Source organism: Pelecanus crispus, chromosome 2 (genome assembly GCF_030463565.1).
Source record: "Pelecanus crispus isolate bPelCri1 chromosome 2, bPelCri1.pri, whole genome shotgun sequence".
Lineage (NCBI taxonomy): Eukaryota > Metazoa > Chordata > Aves > Pelecaniformes > Pelecanidae > Pelecanus > Pelecanus crispus.
This window is the reverse complement of record NC_134644.1, coordinates 78,583,459-78,602,503: the sequence shown is the minus strand read 5'-3', so window position 1 is coordinate 78,602,503 and position 19,045 is coordinate 78,583,459. Positions and strand designations below refer to the sequence as shown.

Here is a 19,045-nt window from a genome sequence, read left to right as displayed (position 1 = left end):
ACATCCTTACCCCCCTGCTCGTCTCTTCTCTCTCCCTTATCTTGCCCATGTTCTTTGACTCCAGTGTCAGAACTGACATCATCAAATAGTGTCACCTTCCTATCCTCGCTTTGGAGGAGTGACACAGACTCTTGTTGTCCATGACAAGGTAGTGTATTCTGCTCCCACAGTTGCTGCAGAAGTGGCGGTATGTGGGAGCCTTGGCAAGTGGACCTCTCCGCTCTTGTCCTCTTGACTTGCCGAGTGTAAATATCTGTGGGATAACAAATGGACCGGAAAGCATTTTACAACCTTAGTAAGTGAAAGACAGGAAGGGGGTGAAAGAAACGGCAGGCCTTTCCCATGCACCTTGCCTTCCTCACCGCCTGGATGCAAGCGGCTGCTCTGCACCGTAAATCAGCAAAATTCTGGAAACAGGAATTATTCTTCTAAGAGGAGCCTCGGCCTTGTTAGAGGGATGTTTGTCCAGATCTGAGTGCTCGGTCAAAATCCTCCTCCTTCTGTAAGATACAAGCCTGCCGGAGTTGTATGGCTGGCAAAGTTTTCTGTTGCTGCAGATAGGCATATAAGCAGGGAAAATCCAGTAGTGTAGGCCGAGCCCAACTTCTGCTGGAGCGGACGGAGCAGCTGCCAGTGTGAGACTACCCTTGCAACCATCCCTTGCACTGCAGGAGAAATTCTGCATCGGACCCGACATGGCTGTCATCACGACCGTCATGTTTCCCACACACCTTCACAGCTCCCCTGCTGCTCTTCTAGTTCGGCTGCAGCAGAGCCGGGCTGATTCTCACCCATCCCCAAACAGCCAGGGTTTGTGGAAAGCAGCTTGGTTTTTCACCAGCTGTGAAACCAACCATGCAGGCTGGGGTAACCACAGAGCAGCTCGACTAGTCGGGAGCTGCCACTTTACGATATGCATGAAATTTCATAAGGGGCCTGTGAAACTCCTTCTCGACAAAGGAAACAGCAGGTCTGGTTTGTGCAGGTAAGGAGGAAGAGCGCTCACCCAAGCACGTACGCGTGTCAGCACGTTCCTGGCTACGTCCCTACCTGAGTTTTGAATGTATTCATTCAGGGGTGGATGGCCAGCTTCGGAAGAGAAAGCCTGTGTGCATCCGTGCTCCTGGGGTCTAAAGTAGTCTCTGCCCTTCGTGAAGACACGTTGTTTAAACTTCACGTTCGTTTTTCTAGATGTTTGACCTCATCTGTTTGCCTGTGCTAGTAAGGCAACGTCACTTACCTGTGGACCAGCTATCCCTTGGAGCGTATCTCTCGTGCGCAGGAAAATTACGGGCCAGCCACGCAAGAACAGCATAACAGCTGGGAAGGGGCCCAGGGGACAGAGAAGAGGAAAAAAGGAGATAGAGTTCGGGTACAATTCATTGAAGGATGGGTATACTATAAGAAAGAAAAATAATCCATATTTTTGGAAATGCTGAAAGCAGAACAAGAAGTTGTTAGGGAAAAATAGGGGGAAAGTGGAAAATCATGCACGATATACAACATGTTGAACATAAAAGTTGTGGCTTTTGCATCTGAGTGTTTTAAAATGTTTTCGTTTTGATTTTCTCTTACTTGAGTGCTACTGGTGTATATTCCCCTCGTTCACTTCACTCCTGATATTTCATGTTGAAAAACAAGCTTACTCTGCATCTGCTGTCTTCTGTTTGGTCATCAAGGAATTACAAAACATCTCTCTTGGTACGATAAAAGGGGAGGTCCTTCGATCTCGGTCTCCTTGTGCTCTTCATTCCTCTCCACCTTAACAGAGCTCACGGGGTTTCCTGCCTTGCTCCCTCCTGAACCCCCTGCGTGCTGTGCTTGCAGGCGTTCTCTGGCCTGTCTAACACGCGTCCCCTCAGGGGAGCGTTTCCTCATGGGACGGGGTGGCCCACGCCTGCTGGGAAGTGGCCCCCACCTTGCTGAGGATGCGCACCGGTGGCGGGGGTGCAGCAGAAGTTTTAGGTGCTGTCTGGTGGTGTCACTTCAAGGTCTTTGTGCCTCAGACCCACTTTGTCACTCTGGTTTTGTCTCTTCATCCATCGTCCACAGATATGTCTCTGATGGTAGCACCCAAAGGCTGCTGGGGAGGAAACTCCTCTTCCCTGTTCTTTCCCTTTCCTCCTGCCCTTAGCCTTAAAGGGAGCGGTGATTACAGAGTCGTTTCAGTCCAGCATAACCCCGTGTTCTGGCGAAAAAGGCCCCGGTCACTGTGCAGCCGTGTGAATGATAGGGCTGTGCCAGGGCTGGGGCGCGAGTGGGCGGCCAGGGAAGCACAAGGACCCTTTCGGCAGCAGCAGGGAGTCACATCGGTTGCAATTAGTCCTTCCCTTCATCCCCGCTCTCGGGCCAAGGCGAGGCACTGCCAGGGAGAGCCAGACGCGCTCGTCCTGCCCCCAGTGCAGTGTGTGGAAGAAGACAGCAGGCAGGAACCCATAGCCATGATTCCTTTTTAAATGTATCCCCTGTGTAGACAGAGCCTGGGCTTGGCTGCTGGGCTCACTCTCTTGCCTGCAGCGGCAGCTGTGAGACTGAGCTACCTGCCTTGCATCCAGGAGCACCATGCGTGGGCCCAGCTTCTCATATGTGCCTGGCGCCCGTTGCTCTGCATTGCAGAGCAGTGCTTCCCCTTAATTACTATGCATTGGCATTTCAGCTTGAATTTTAGAAATTACCTCTTTTTGTTTATCACAGCTTGCCTTCCCCCCCCCCCCCCCCCCCCCCCCCCTTATTATAGCCAGGAGATAAGCAATGAGTCAAAACACAGAATTCAAATGCAGATTCATAGGGCACTTGTAGGTGACCTTTTTTTTCAGATGTCACATCCTCGAATTCTCTAGCATTATACAGAGATTATGGCTCGGTTGTGTGTTTTAATGGGCAGATAATTAGATGAGCAATGAACTTTGTGGAAAGCTTTTGTGTAATCCACTGTCTATGTAAATGGATCTGTTTTGATAAAAAGGTGAGATTATTTTTTTTGACAGGTCACTTCTTCCCCTTTCTCCCCTCCAAGAAAAAGCGTATCAAGGATTATGCTCTACTAAGTGATTGTTCACGATTACTGGAAATGCTGCTTAGCTTTGACATTTGTTTAATGGCCATTTACTATCATTTGTGCAAGGAGATGGGGTCAGTGCAAGTTACGTTGCATTCGAACTACTAAGTGTCCGAGAACTATCTTCTTGTCTTCTGTCATTACCCCTTGCTTAGGAAAAAAGCCTGTAATAGGAAATCTAGGCAATTCGGAGACAAGCAGATGTTGTACTATGTCAAACGGAGAACTTAAACTGCTCTACTAGTGTTTCTAAATCCCTGTAGTTACTTAGCAGCTATCAGGCATGCAGATGAATGCTGGAATGCCTGTTAGGCTGTGTGCTCCCTTGACTGCATGCTGTCAACAAGAAGGGGGTGGAGGGGAGGACTTAAAGCAAGGAAAGGTTCAACTTTCAGAAAGCACAGCTTGCTAAGTTCGTCTTCTGGATCGGTTGCTGGAAAGTGGCACTGGGGATGCAGTTATATGCCGTGCATCATTGTCAGCTTTGGCCTCCAGATCCAGTCCAGCTTATTTCCTATTTACACGTACACTATTTGTATGGCGTTTGGAAGAGGTACAGCTCCAGCCCTTTGTTCTCCTTAAGCGCCTTCTCTGTTTTCTTTTTTGCAACACGTTACGTCTTCAGCAATGTTAATGCTACAAACTGATAAGGAAGCAGAGGAGGTGATTAAGATGGATGTCTTAAGCGGGTTTTGCATCTTTTGCTTATATGATGTGTACCCAACTTTTTTAACTGACCTCTGTGTTATTTTCTGCGCTAACCTTTAACTTTTAATTGTACCAGTTGGTTGCATGAGGCCTTTACATTCCCTTTGAAAAGTGTCTCCCACTACTTAGAGTTTATAAGTTAGTTTGATTAATATGTGACTGTATATTACTTCCACCTATATCCAAATTTCATACATGAAATATTCTAAATAATACATCCATGTGTCTCTGGTACGGTGTATTTGTAATAGTAGTGATCGCAACTCTTCTTTGATGTCTCAGCATTCTGTGTTCTCTGGTAAAAGTGGTTATATTAAAAGTGACTTCAAGAAACTGCCAAGAAAGTGAGTGTATTTTGGAAGAGAAGTCATTTGGTTACAAATTTTTATCTTGTTAATTGGGTTCTGTGGTGTTTTGATCTCTTTTCAGCTGTAAGTTACTGCCCTGGGTCACAGATAAGAGAAACAGATGTTGGGACGCTTGATCAGAAGCAATGCTCGTGGGTCCGTGCGCAGCCTTACCGCTGGTAGTTGTGAATTAGCAGAGAGCATCCCACTGAAAGTTTCTCTCTGTTTGCTTGCAGACAGCCAGTCTGATGCGGAGACACTAGCGACAGGAAACGAAGTCTTGGACCTGACCTCCTGCGAGAAGGAACAGCCAGAGGAAATAACAGAGCTACCAGCGCGTGAGTGCGGCCCCAAGGAGGAGCAAAAGGCTGACTCCCTTCCGGCAGAAGAGGATGCCGAAGAAAAAGCGGATGGATATGAAGAGGGCCCTGAGGAAGATTCTGTAAGTAACAAAAGTCTTGACCTCAATTTTGCCAGCAAATTAATGGACTTCAAGCTGGCAGAGAGTGACCAGAGTGCAGGCAGGAGTTCTCAGACTGAAAGGAAACATGCCTGTGACATTTGTGGCAAAACCTTCAAGTTTGCTGGCACTCTTAGCCGTCACAAAAAGGCCCACACTCGTGAGGACAGAAAGGATGAAAGGAGCAGTGAGGATGAAAGCAAAAGCATTCAGGATGATGCAGGAGCTCCCTCGATGCAGGACTCGGGTCTTGAGCAGGAAGAGTCTCCGATGGACTTGAAGGTAGTGGAGTCTCCTGTGGACTGTGAGGCAACAGGAAAGGAGAATGAAGAGAGCGAAAGCATCTCTGAGGGGGAAGGCACAGAGAGAAAGTCCACTGAGAAGAGCAGTGATGACAAAAAACCAAAGACTGATGGGGCTAAGAGTACTGCAAAAGCAGACAAAAGAAAGAAAGTCTGTACTGTGTGCAACAAGCGTTTCTGGTCTCTGCAAGATCTGACGCGACATATGCGGTCTCATACAGGTAAGAGGAGACGTGAGGGCAGAACAGATTACGAGCAGGTCTGCCACCAGACTGAGGCATCTGCTCTGTAGGTGCACCATTGCTGCTAGCACTGGAGGTTGGAGACACTGCTTTTAGTCCTACTGGTATCTGCAAGGTGTCTTCTCTGCCCCAATCCCCCATGCTGCATACAAAGCCTATCAAGGGAGCGGGAATTGTCAGCATCTTCAATTCCCAAACTGTTTTTCCCGATGCTTGCTTGCAGAGTTTAGGGCTGAGGGCAAGTATGGAGATCCCTGGGCAGTTTTGCTGTCCAGCTTCTGACTCCCTTCTTGGCATGTGCGTGTGGCTCTACCTCTTCCTGGTATTTTGAGGGAGCAGTGGAGAAACCAGGCAGTATATGATCAAAGACTTAATCTCTGAGTGAAAGTTTAGAGAGGGAGAGTCTGGTTTTGTCTGATTATCTAAGCCTGGTATGGGTAATGTGCTGGTGATCTGCGTGACCTGTTGCTTGAGTGAAAGGCAAAGCTACGGTGAGCACCCTGCTCTTCATTCAGGCTTGGACAGGGAAAGTGGAACACAGGTACTAAAACGCTTGTCCGATGACTTGACTTGTCAGTTAAAATATGTGGGATCACTTTATGCAATACACAGTTTGCAGCAGTACCATGCAAAGGAGGTGAAGCCATGAGCCAGCTCAAAGGTGAATTAATCATTCATCCTTATTAATGTATCCTTATTAATGATGCATTTTACCTGTCAGCGAGCTGCCCTGACATGGGAAGAGCGGTGCAGTTTGACATTTTTTATCTTTGAAGGTACTCTTTGCTGAAGGCAAGATCTTTGTGATTAACAAAATATTTGTGCTGTAATTGACAGTGATGTTTAATAAACTACACCAAAGACAGTTGCCTTAACCAAACTTTTTACCCTTCTGAATCATAAATATGGACCTCTTGAGTGCAAAATTGACCCGTTTTCATCTGGCATTGAGCCACAAGTGAAACAGGGGATGGGTCCCATTCTTGTGCTTGTTTTCATACTAAATTCAGAAGTCTTGGAACAATGCTAATATCTAAAGTACTGAGCTTTACCCCAAAATGACACACTGGTGTGTGCCTGTGGAGATTCCCACACCGTATGTTTTAATTGTTTTCATTGCATGCTGAGCTATGCAGGTCTTGTCAGTACTTTTTTTTCCCATTTGTTTCTCTATGACACTGGTGGATGTTTTAACATAGAATAGGTGTTGAATAGGAACCTGGGTCGGTGCTTTCTTCAAATTTAATATCTGTAAATACCACCTATCTTCACTGCTAAAGCAACGCGTGTTCAGCTGAGGATTTTGCCTCAATACTGTGGGTTGACTCTCCTCCTCCTTCTCTCCTTCCCACTTGTTCAGCTATATAGACAAAATACCGTCAGGCTGTAACATCGCTTATACTTTGGTTTTAATGCGGGGGGTTTTTTAAGGATAACTGTAAGGTTTTGGAATTCCTTTACTCAGAAGAGGAACGTTTGGGACACACTGAAGTGTGCAAGAAACTTCTGTCTGCCTGCTGAATGGCAATTGGGCTGGAAACGTTTCATTCTCCCAGTGCCGGCTGCTTCCCAGCAAATAGTTGCGGGGTGCTCCGGTGCCGCCTGCCCAAGTGCAGGGTGAGCCATGGCGCTGCGTCGGCCACAGCCAAGTGCCAGATGGGCAAAGGCTGTCGGCCGAAAATGCTCCCGGGGAGCCGTGCCCTCCCTTGATAGCAGATGCCCAAGCAGGGCACTGGAGAGAAACGTTTCCAAAAAGTGTCAGGCTTCCCAGGGAGGGCAGGATGTACTTGCACATTTCAGCCAGCCACCTCAAGTTTGTCATTGGTTTTCTTTTAATGATCCCAAGCGTTATTACAAGTGAGAAATGAGCCGCAAGTGTCTTGTTGTGTACGCTCGTTGGCACAAGATGGTGTCTTGATGGAATTGCAGCACTGAAAAATCTTTAATAGGTGCAATAGGAAACAGAGAATGAAGCGGTCAGGGTGGGACCTTCTGTTCTTCAGGGCAGACGGCACCTTGGGGCACTGTGCTTGGTTGGGACTTTGGGGGAATTTTGTCTGTGGGGCTGTGGTTGCTTTGTTTTCTGATGAGCTCATGCTTAGGAAAGTATTCGAGCACTTCAGGTGCAAAAAGCAGCTCTGAGATCGGAGCAGACTACCTGTTGATTACAGCAGAGGATGCCTGCAGCTGCTCTGCGGCTTAATGTTGCAAAATAAGAGGAGGAATTTTGTCCTCGGAGTAGCATTTCTGGAGTGGGCGTGAAGAGGTTTTTCAGGGGCTTTCACATGTCACTCCTGTCCTAAAGCACCAGTGGTCTGAGGAGCACCAGCTGCTCGGTAAATAACATCCCGAGGCAGGCATTTTTCACTCGGTCAGTAAATTTTGATCGCCTCTAACAGACACCTCCTGTGTCCCATGAATGCCTGACAAGTTTAGGTCCTTTAGCTGCTCTGTGTCCGCTTTGAAACATGGTGATACTGTCTTCTGCTTCACAGGGAGAGGCGGGGCTGTTGTGGCAAGGGTAATTCCTGACAGCTTCTCTTCGACTTCAGCGATTAACTTGCGCATTTCATCCTTGCCCATCTGTCAGCATCTAAGAGAGAGGGAGATGTTTTCTCATGTGCTGTTCAGTTCGGTTTTTAGGTTGACCACTGTTGACCACAGTTACCTGGGCGGTATCCTCATCCTTCCATCTCAAGTCCTCTCTCTCTGCGTGTATCAGGGGCTGGCCTGCAGCGGGGAGCCCCGTGGTGGGCTGGTTTCACAAAGGCTTTTGGGCTCCAGAGGACGACTGCAAACTTCTTCCAGAAAAGTTGCTGACTGAATTAGATGGGATGCTAACGAGCACCTGGGGCTTATGGTCTTCCTCCCTTCCTTAGTGCAGGGCCATACCAAGCTTGTAGAAATCTCAAGACACTTAGTTTTGGGTTTTCATTTGTGCCCCAAGGGATTTATCTGTATTCCTGCTTGCATGCCATCAGCTAGTTTGCTAGTACAGAAGCAAAAAATCTGATTAAATGCGACGTCCGTGTTTGATACAGGTACTGAATTTCTGAAGTGTAGAGCTTCTTACACTGCTTGAAACAAGAGGGAGGTGCGTTTGTGACCTTATGGCTGACTTTGTATTTGAATTCTCTTCTAGGTGAGAGACCGTACAAGTGTCAAACCTGTGAACGGACCTTCACTCTGAAACACAGCCTGGTTCGTCACCAGCGCATACACCAGAAAGTCAAAAATGCCCGAAACCATGGGAAGGAGAGCGACAAGGAGGAGACCCAGTCGAGGTGTGGAGAAGACAGCGAAAACGAGTCTAGCCACAGTGGCACCAACCCCATCTCAGAAAACGAGTGCGACTCCGCGGGGGGCATCGGTAGCCATACATCATCACTCATGGGAAGCCGAAAAGAGTCCCTGGCTGGCGCGGCCAAGGACTCCCCCGGCAGAGAGGAGAGGCCGAGCGGGCGAGGAGCCGGCACCTGCCTCGCGGAGCCCGCCAAGAGTGCACAGAAACAGACAGCAAAAGAGCAGGAACCTCGGGGTAGCTCCGAGCACGAGAGGCCCTCAGGTTTCATTCAAGACGTGCTGGAGATGCACAACAAAAAGTCTCCCATGAATCACATCCTTGCCTCTGCAGACAGTGCGCCTCAGCTCTTGGGGGTTGAGTGACTTGCTAGGAGGTTGGACCCATCCCAGCATGCAAACTGAAGCCCGCAGAGCAAGGTTTCCGGAGTCTTTGTTTTTGGAAGAGCGACCTACAGCTGTGGGGAGAGTATGGCAGACTGGACGCGGTGCCATATGCCTTTCAGTATAATAATGCAAGAGACTACAGTATATACTGATTTGAGTGCCTTACTACTTTATTAGATCTTTTGGTATCATAGATTTTTTTTTCAGAAATGATTTTTTTTTTAATATTTTAATGAATTATTTGGAGAGGACCTTTTTCATTTAAGCATTAATGTTACCTTTTGTATTGGTGTGCGTGAGCTTGTTCTTGTATATCTGTGATAGTCGCTGTGTTTGTTCTCTGAGCTGGAAATGGGGGCAGTGGGGTGGGAGGCCCTTGGATACCACAGCCAATAACTGGAAGAAAAATTATGTGAATTTCATATGAAATAGTCAGAGGAAATGCAGATGAAATGTTGATGTATTGTTTTTTCTCAGTAGATGTTCTTGCATTTGCCACATGGTGGAGCATTAAGCCTGTTCCAGGCCTGAACAACGTGGCAGTTGAAGGTGTTCAAAGTGGTTCAAGCCAAAAGCAGGAAACACAACGATTTCAACCTCACGCTTGTTTCCACTTTTCAGCATTAGAAATGGTCTTCTAAATCCTAGGGGGATTTTCTGGCCGTCGTGGACTGAGCGTGTATACAGAGAAGAGTTACATAGCAACGTAACCTATGGAAATTATGCACCCGCTGTTATATATGTTTGATTTGCTTCAGTATATTATTATTATTATTATTATTTTATTATTATTTTATAAATCCATCAGTTCGCTTGTCTCTGCAGTCAGCAGAAACCAATGGGCAATATTTGCCCACGCAGACGTATAACGCAGCTTGGATCCCCTCTCGAAATGTTTTTGACTTAACGCTTTCACCAGCTCCTCTTCTTATGTTGCAGCTCTTCTACTGTACTTTAAATGAAACCCTTCCTCTGACCGGAGAGTCAAACGGAGGCCAGCGAGGTATCATCACACCGGTACAGGGGAACATCTCACTCGTGGTGGGGTGCGAGTGCGTGCGTGTGGGTGGGTGCGTGTTGCGTGCGTGTGTGTTGGGGGGAGAGGTGTGCGAGAGCGGGGCCGTGTAAGGCCCCTCCAAGCGCGTAAGAAAGGCACTGCGAGTACTAGATTAGTCTTGTTGCAATCGCATCGGTGACAGCGTGCGTTACTTAAAGAGCAAAGTTACTCCCGTCTTCCAGTTGAAAGCAAGCAAGAGAGAAATGCGAGCCTTACCGTCATCTTGCTACTGTCATGTTCTAGAGCAAGAAAATACTACTGGTAATAAAACTACAGATATAAGACATGTTAAAAATAAATAAAATAAATTAAAAAAAAAAAAAGAATTCTTCCTGAGATTTTGGGGTTGATGCTTGAAGACTTGAGGTGTGTGTCTAAATTTCATATCAATAGTTTAACCCCTTTAATGCTGGCAGCTGGAATTTCTCCGTAGGGCTCCTGTTGCCGGCAACAGGTGACACTCCGGCCACCAATATTGAAGGGGTTAAGTGAAATGTATCCTACTGTAGCTGCGCATTTTTAGGAGTGCCCAGCGTTTTTGTTGTCCTTGTTGTTGTTGTCCTTGTTGTTGTTTGTTACTTGTCCTTCAGTCATGACCTCTGGGACAGACAGAGCCATAATAGCATTGCCGGAGCCTCACTGTGCTATTCCACCACTGCAGCCCCCCAGCCCGCCCCGCACTGTGACCCTCCCTCCCTCCCTCCCCCCCGCAGAATCGCTTTTCCTGCTCTCACCAGACATGGAGGAAGTGGGCCTCGGACCCAGTCTATATTATATAATATATATATATATCTATATATATCTATATCTATATTAAAAATTCTCCGAAAATTTCTGGAGACTGAAATCTCACTGTCCAGAATTCAAAGGAAGAGAAACGTTCTCGAGTAATATTCTTGCAAATAGAATAAGAAAAAATGGTTGAGGTATATGTGATTTCTATTTTTTTTGTTGGTTTTTTTTTGGTTTTTTGGTTTTTTTGTTTTTTTTTAAATAGGGATGTTTGAACCAGTTCAGAAACGAAGCTAACGCCAGATATAGATAAATCAGTCGCAACCAATGATTCATTTGAAACTCTACCCAGGTGCATTCTACTTAATTAAAACCAGTTCACGCATCCCTTAAATTGTTATTACTATTATAATTATTATAATAATTATTATTATTATTTTGGGTATATTTTGGTTTTTGTCGTTCTGGTTTTTTTTGTTTTGGTTTTGGTTTTTTTTTTTGCAACTCTCCACACTAAACTGCGCAATACTGTGGGGGAGAAGCCATTACTAAACTATATGCTGCAGAACAATGTAGCAAGTAATTAATTCCCAGCAGCCTGCCGGGACATCTGCTAGCAATAATCACTATTGATTTAAAGCTTTATTTAGCCTTTATCTATATCCTAGTAGAGTATAAGATCTTGCCACATTTTATTGACATTTTTATTAGTTGAGTTTGACTGAGAACCATTGCTGTTGTTGGGTTTTTTTTGTTTCCCCTCCTCCCCCAATATTAAACTGTGAAATTTATAATGTGTTTAAACTATGGGTGAATCTTAGGCTTTAGTTTGCATGTTCAGCTAATTTGTCTCTATACGATTTTTGTTTGAATCTTTTTATTTTTTTTTTCCTCTCTCAGGGCTTTTACAAAAAACAAAAAACAAACAAAAAAAAAGGATCTTCTGAAATTCTTTTGCCTGAGTTGCAATGGACTTAACATTGAGATAATTCAATCACTACATTAAGCACTTGACTGTGAAAGCGCAAAAAAAAAAAAAAAAAAAAAAAAACCACGGGAAAAAGGAAAAAAAAAAAAGAGAACCTTTTTTGAGGCTGTTGTGAAATAACTCTTGGGGGCTATGTGACAGTCTGATTCCATTTTCAGAATGATTCATCATCTTCTCTCTCCTCTCTGTGTGTCTCCTTTCTCTTCTCTCTCTCCACGAAGGAAGTTTAATCCTAGTGATTTCATCCCATGCAGGAAACAGTAATAAATGTGTAGAATTCATATTTTTCTAAAGGGAACTTAAACTGCTGCTACGAATTGTGTACAAGACTGGTTTATGCCACATGAACAGAGAATCACACATTTGTTTTGGTACTTTTATTCCTCTTTTTATTCAGTTGTACAGTACTTCCAAATTCAAAATAAAAAGTAAAAGTTGTTCTGTATCAAACCATCTAAGCAATAAAATGTTATATTTAAAAATTATAGGTTACAAAATGGACGTGGCTTTTCTTGTGGGTTTGTTGTAACTTGGTTTCAGACTTCTCTGCTAGAGGACGACGTACAGGCTGGAGCTTATCTGTGTAAATGGCATCGCTCTTTCTCTTCCTTCAGTTGGACTGAGTTTGAATTGGAGAGGATTGTAGCACTTTGAAAATTCACGTTCATTTTGACCATCATTTTCTGGTAGTCACACCACTGACTACGGTCAAACCAGTGACTGCCATTTTCTGGTAGTCAAGCCCCTTTGAAATGGTGCTTTTGCTCTCGGTGCTGTTCCTTAACGTAGCAACCAAAGACAGCAGGAAGGTGCTTTGGTGCTGATTTTCCTGCACAGGCGCTGGGTCAGGGTTCTCTCTCCTTTTTTTAATTAACTGTAGCCCCGTGATCGTGTAAGCAAGCGTCCTTCTGGCACCTTGTGATTAACAGCGTATCGGTCATTTTCTGTGTAAACAAGGTAGGTTTCTGCCACCGTAGTTTTATTTTTACATAAATGTGAATGGCTGTGAAATCTTCAGGACGTGTTTGAAAGCCATGTGCATGTGTCAAAAAAAGAGAGAAGTCCTTTGGTTTAGCTTGCTGGAGCCACCTTAGCTGCATTTTACATGCTTTCCTAGAAATAAAGCGGTTCACGGGACAGTGAGACAAAGAATCATCCGGGTTGCGTATCCAGTTCTGGAGGCCAGGGAATTGCAGCGAAGCTGAAGCATCCGCATCTTCCTAAGTCCTGGTGGGATGGCTCTTTCTGGTAGAGAAGCGAACCAGATTCGGAATCAGAGAGACGTACCCGGGGGGGTCAAGCGCCGCTGCCTTCCTCCCTCTAGCCTCCCGTACCTTCGTGACACAGGTTGGAACTCCCCCCAGCGCTCCGGTGCGGAACCTGGTCCCTCACCGCCCAGCGGGGACAGGTTCAAAGAAAACGGGTCCGCCGGCCAGCCCGGCCCCCAGCCAAGGGCACCCGATGAGGCAGGGCTCTCTGAACTACCGCTGGGTGGGCTGGAGGGGCGGAAACGAGATGTCTGAGGGAGGAAACCTGCGGAAAACCACTTTCTTCCCTCTCCCGTCTTGCGGGACGGATGGGAAAGCTCGCATCCAAAGGGTGTGGGGACCTGTCATGAGGTGTAAAAGCAAATGGGATGAGTTTCTGTGGCTAGGAGGTGATTGTGACTACTTACTTATGAAAAAGACAACTTAGAAAGCACGTGGGTTTTGGCCATGGAAGGGTGCAATTTGTGTACCCAGCCCTTTTCTCCTTCTGCCTAACTTTGTGACCATCCCCGAGTTGGGCATTTCCCCGCTTTTCTCGCCTTCGACAGGGTAGCGTCCTGCGGGCCGGCTGAACTTTGCTCCTTGTTGGCATTTCCCTCTTCCTCCTCCTGCCTCCACTCCTCCCCGCCCTAACTCCTGCGGCGGCGGTAGCTAGAGCTGGCCCGAAACATCGGGTTGACCGAGGGGTGGGGAGGTGGTGGTGGTGGTGGTGTCTCCATGTGCCTCCTCCAACTTGCTGCTTCCTTCCCTCATTCCCTAAAGCTTTTTTCCCCACCATTTTGAAGGCGAAGCCACAGGCTAATTCTTGACGTGGGTGGAGAGAGCGGCACAGCCCCCGTGTTGTGGATCTCTCTCACAGCAGTGCCTCAGGTGTGGAGTCCACGTGCTCACCCCAAAATGTTAAGGTTTGGGGAAGACCCAAGTCCTCTGCCAGCACGGGGATGCCTTGGCGGCAAGGGGCGCCAGGAGGGTAGTTTTTTTGGAAGCGGATGAGCCGGGGGGGCTGGTTTGAGATAGCCAGGCTTGGGTGAAAACTGGCTGTCCCAAAGTAGGATATGGAGCCTGGCTACAGCATCTTGTGCATATTTACTGATACTGAAATGCAAACTGGTAAAGAGAAAGGAATAAAAGTATTTGTTTTCCATTATCCAGCTGTCACAAAGTACCCAGCGTTTGGGGGATGGGAGGGCTCTATACCTACACTTCAGATCTTCAGAAAGTGAATACAATGAGAAATGATCTGCCATTGATACTACTAACATAGTGTTTGGCCCTGCTCTGTTGAAAAAAGTCTTTCTCAAACAAAATTAGATTAGTCACGACTCAACTAGCAAGGAAGGCAAGGGGCAAAAGTTTGCTTGAAATCTTTCCTTGTTCACAAGCCTCTGGTTTGGGGAATCACACGTGGCTTTTTCTTTAGGCATTTCTGTAGAGTTCAGGAGTTAAGGTGGGATCAACAATGTGACTTTTGGAAACCCTGAAGGTTGGATTGCCTGCCAAAGGGAGACGCAAGACCCCAGCATGGAATAACTGGCACTTTCTGTGTGTCAGTCTAAGAGGCACCATCTTTTATCATCCACTCTGATAACGCAGGAAAAGAAAAGGATGGAGAAATGCATTTGATTGGATGTTTAATCGGGACATCTCTAACTGCCAGACTGTGGAAAAATGGGCCACGCTGGCATTTCCCAGGACTTGGGTACCTGAGCAGCCGACACCAGGGAGGAAAGTGAGTGAAACCTGTACAACACACCAGTATCTTCTGGTGACATGGGTCACCTGAGCTCTCCAGCCTGGGAGCTGCGTGCAGTGCTTTTCCTCTCCAGTCCCTTTCCTGGGCAGTAATTGTAACCACCTGGCAGGGGAGAAGCTCGCTGCAACTGTGCTGCAACAGCAAAATAGGCAAGAAGGAAGATGCTAGGGTTTGCTCCCCCATCTGTTTAAATAAGGGAAGTGGAAGAGCCACATTTTGACTTTGGGGGCTTTTGAAAACCTCCTTCCTGTCAGAGAGGAGCTGAATGTTTCACAAAAAACGGTCTGAGGTTTCGGGATGGGGGAAGAAAATGTGCGTATGCAGGGGGACAGGTATGTATCTAACCTGCTAGTGGGATGACATTATGTGACTAGGCATCTCCATCTTAGAGTGCCCGTGCTGTGGCTGACGTGGGGAGATAGAATCATAGAATCATAGAATCGTTTAGGTTGGAAAAGACCTTTAAGATCATCCAGTCCAACCATTAACCTACACTACCAAGTCCACTCTAAACCAATCAAGGGTAGACTAGACTAAACCATGTCCCGAAGTGCCACATCTACCCGATTTTTGAACACTTCCAGGGATGGTGACTCCACCACCTCTCTGGGCAGCCCGTTCCAATTCTTGACCACCCTTTCTGTAAAGAAATTTTTCCTAATTTCCAACCTAAACCTCCCCTGGCACAGCTTAAGCCCATTATGATGGGCTGCCTGGCTGCGTACGTACTGCAGGTTGGTAGCACCGTGTCACTGTGGTGACCCCTGGGCATGCTCTGGAGCTCCTGGGTTTGGGTTTGACTTCCAGCCCCACACTGGAGCTGGAGTGCCCTCCTTGCCCCGTGTCCTCACGTGCACACGCAGAAACGGGAGACAAATGTCCAGGAGCATATTGTTTTCACTATCTGAGAACTGGTGACTGATACCTGCAGATTTGCTGGCAGACCACAGGATTTCCCCAGTGTCGGGCAATCGGTGCCCTGCTGGGTCACAGGATTAGAGCAAGTGGAAATATCTCTAAAACGACAGGAGGTTCAGCACAGCTGGGGTTCCTGAGGCAGCAGCTCTGCTGAGGGAGTATGCGGTGGCAAGTCTGTTCCTCTGGTTTTGAAGTAAGAACACGAGCAGGAAAAGCATTTTGTTCATGCAGCCCCCTCCGGAGCCTAAATCGTGTCCCGCAGGTGCAGGGACTTGCACTCAGCAAGTTGGAAGCTCTTGGCCTTTCTCCACATGGCCGCACCCGGTGTCTTTCCTCGTCACCTCAGCTGAGGGCTGTGTTATTTGGGATGCAGTTTTAGGTGATTTAACCCCTTCTCACCAGTCCCTGAAAGGCCAATCTCTACCACGTAAGCACAAGGTCTTTCTCCTACATGCTGAGCGGGTGTCAGATGCTGGCGGTGTGTGCCCTTGGTCCCGTGAAAAGTTACGGACTTGCTGGCCCTGGTGTTTGCTTGGGACTTACTGGAGGACCTGGGGGTGGGCACAGCACAGAGAGGGGCAGAATTATTTGGTGTTTTAGGATGTCTCACCAGCTGCACCTCTTGCAGGTGCAAAGGCTGCAAGAGCATCCCCGTGTGCTGCCAGGGCTCATCAGTGGCTTCACCTGGGCAGCGAGGCCCTGTTTAAAGCAAGGGGTGGGGTGGAGGGGAGGGTGTGGGCAAGGAGAAGTGGTGGTGTGTTTGTGTGCTGCTGAAGAAGGAGCACTTTTGTACTGTAAAAAGATATTTATGAAACCATTTTTCTGGTAAGGTTGGGTTTTTTTCAAAGAAGTTAAGTGGATCAACGCCTGGGAGACAGATAATGGAGAGGCAGAGGGAAGTTGGCCTGCGCAAAGACAGCAGTGAAGGCGCAGGCTGATGGCAGGTTACTGTACGGAATGGGATGCCTGGCAGATACAGGAATGTCGACCCTGCTGTTACTGGCTGCGTGTGTCACCTCAGGTAAGGGACAGGTAGTCTGCATGCGTGTGTCACAGTGTTAATGGGGTGCCTGACAGAGGGAAAAGCTGATTGAATTCTCTAGGCAAATGAAAACCTTCAGAGTATTCCTAGGTAAGGGGCCAAGGTGCCTTCACTGCAGGATGCGTCTGAAATCACCCCGTAGAGCTGAAACTAAGTAAAGATGGAGTTGAAAAGCATTGCTGAGGCTTTCCAAAAATTCTAGTATTGCCTCCTACTTTCAGTTCCCAAGTCCCTTCTCAGCCTAAAAAAAAAAACCACATTCAAAGGAAGCAGGAGTTTTTCATATGTTAAATACTAGCAAGTGGGAAGAGTTCTCTGGCTCACCAAGCCTCACCGCGTAATGCGGTAGAAAACCTTGTAGCAATCCTTCTGAGCAGTAGGAACTGAAAATAACTTTCTCCTTTGCTGTGCTGCTTGTTTATTTCTCCCGTGCCAGATTCATCTCTCGTTTGGCAGGGAAAGCTGCCAGGAGCGTATGAGGAAACTCTGGACGATGGGCGTTTGGAATACGCTGTTGTGAAAGCGTTTGAACTTCTCTAGGGCCTTTCAGCAAAGGGTTGTGAAGCAGCTTATGAACATCAGTTAACAGGAGGCTGTAAATAAGAGAGAAGTCTGCTGGAGAAAAGGCTTTTCATCATGAAAGGCCTGATCTGTTTTCATAATCTCGGAGGCAGAGGTTAATGCGGTAAAGGCCAGCTCTGCTGTGGGCTGACTTGCCATCAGTAATTTTTAGCCTGTAACCACATAGGGAGCGTGGCCATGCTACTCGTAAAAATGTGCAAAGGTTAGGACAAAATGTCAGCCAGAGGGGTCGGTGGCTCCGCTATAATGCGTGGTAAGAGGAACAGCAAAACGTGCCTCTCCGCAGCGAGTATGCAAAGAAACAGTCCTGCGTGGGTGTGGGGGGGGTGTGCAGGCAGGACTAGCAGCCCCTGCCCTCAGCCAAGGAGCGTGCGCAGGAACGAGTTCAGTTACGTTTGGGTAACTAAAGGAATCAATGTGTTAACCTTCCCTCCCATCTCCCGCTACCTTGTTGTACAGCGAATGATGACAGCTTAGGTTGGCAGCTAGATTCGTTGTTTTAAATGAGCAGCATCTGACTTTTAATGAATCTGCACCCAAAAGAAATATTTGTATTTTATTTTAGGGTGAGGGCAGTGCTAGTTGTGAGATGTAGGCTTGCTTTGACCAGTAAATATTTCTCCTAAGTGTTTGCAACTCAAGCTTTACCATGTGACCTATGCTTGGGAATGGAAAAGTGACTGGGTAAAACCTGGCTGTAAACAAAAAACCGTAACCTTTTTCATTGCCCTTTTCCTCTCTCTCTACTTCAGCACGGCCCTACTTGATGCATGGGGCTCCTGGGTAGCAGCTGGGGAAGAGGCAGAACATAGGAGGACACGTGCTATCTCATGCGCTGCTGCTGAGTGGGACACAATACTCATACACTCGCTTGCTTTGCCAGTAAATCCCTTTTTGGTGGCAGGACACTTAACACCATTTCCTCCATTGCCTTCAATGACACTCATATGGCTAAAGCTTTACAGGCTTCAAGGTTACATACATCAGGTCCATTATACTCCACAGCTGGAGAAAACCAAAGTATCAAGCTGCCTGCGTATACACAGCAGTCCATGAAAAGCCTGCACCACAACACAGCGAGTTTGATTTTTTTTGGTCTCCTGTCCAGATCATTATCTGCCAGTATCTTTTGGAGGTGAAACCACAGAGGCCTTCTCACACAGCTACCTGAAGCCTAGAATTGGTGCCGAGCTGGTTAGAAAAGCTTGCCAGGGTTGTAGGTAAGGGAAAGGGAGGGATCTGGAGAACTGAGCAACCTGTGCACCTCACGGTAACGCGCTTTGCCGCAGGACACAGAGCCGCGTGCTGCTTTTAATGCATCCGGTTGTTACTTGGCTGGTGAATGCACCTCTCAAAAGTTTTGAAGGTGGTGGTTTTTTCCTGAATGAAAACATTCTCTTTAGCAGCAGTGAAACACCTGCTTAAAAATGAAGGTACTTAATTTGAACAACACTTAATTAAAAGTGATAGCAGCTCCTCCCAGGGTTCCTTGTGGCAGTGTTTTACTGAACTGCAGCTGTGGGTTGTTTTGCAGTTTGCCAACAGATCCTTGGTGGCCTGTACTTATTACCACTGCAGTAAATCAGTGACATCTGCTTTTGGTGCAATTCTACGAAGTCAACAAAATAGCAATGATGGGGCGATGGGCCCTTGGTGGGGATTGTCACTAAAGGAAAACTGGAGTAACCATGAGGAGGCTGCACCTAACTAAAGGCCCAGTAAATGACACCCAGCGAGATGCTTCCTAAAGGAGCAGAGGGAGCTCAGTCCCAACAGGACCTTGAGGGAATGTCTTGCCCTCTATGAGCATGGAGTAACACTGCTCAGTAAAGCCAGCGATTGTTCTGGCTATCGGACTGCAACCCACGCCTCGTACTTCATCCTCAAAATACCTTTTAGTT

At 47.1% G+C, this 19,045-nt stretch overlaps 1 protein-coding gene across 3 annotated transcripts in view; it reads left to right on the top strand.

The window, feature by feature from the left end:
• The window catches only part of RREB1 (ras responsive element binding protein 1), a 123,273-nt gene extending 112,810 nt beyond the window's left edge, over positions 1 to 10,463 (top strand). Inside the window, exons 10-11 of one of the 3 annotated variants that reach the window (XM_075705467.1) lie at positions 4,350 to 4,555; positions 9,744 to 10,463. In XM_075705467.1, the coding sequence (XP_075561582.1) occupies positions 4,350 to 4,555; positions 9,744 to 9,932 (395 nt within the window). In that variant the 3' untranslated portion in view covers positions 9,933 to 10,463. Of the gene's footprint in view, positions 1 to 4,349; positions 5,097 to 8,259 lie in introns of all 3 variants that reach the window. The other 2 variants (XM_075705466.1, XM_075705468.1) reach the window with 2 other exon arrangements.
• The last annotated feature ends 8,582 nt before the right edge of the window (positions 10,464 to 19,045 follow it).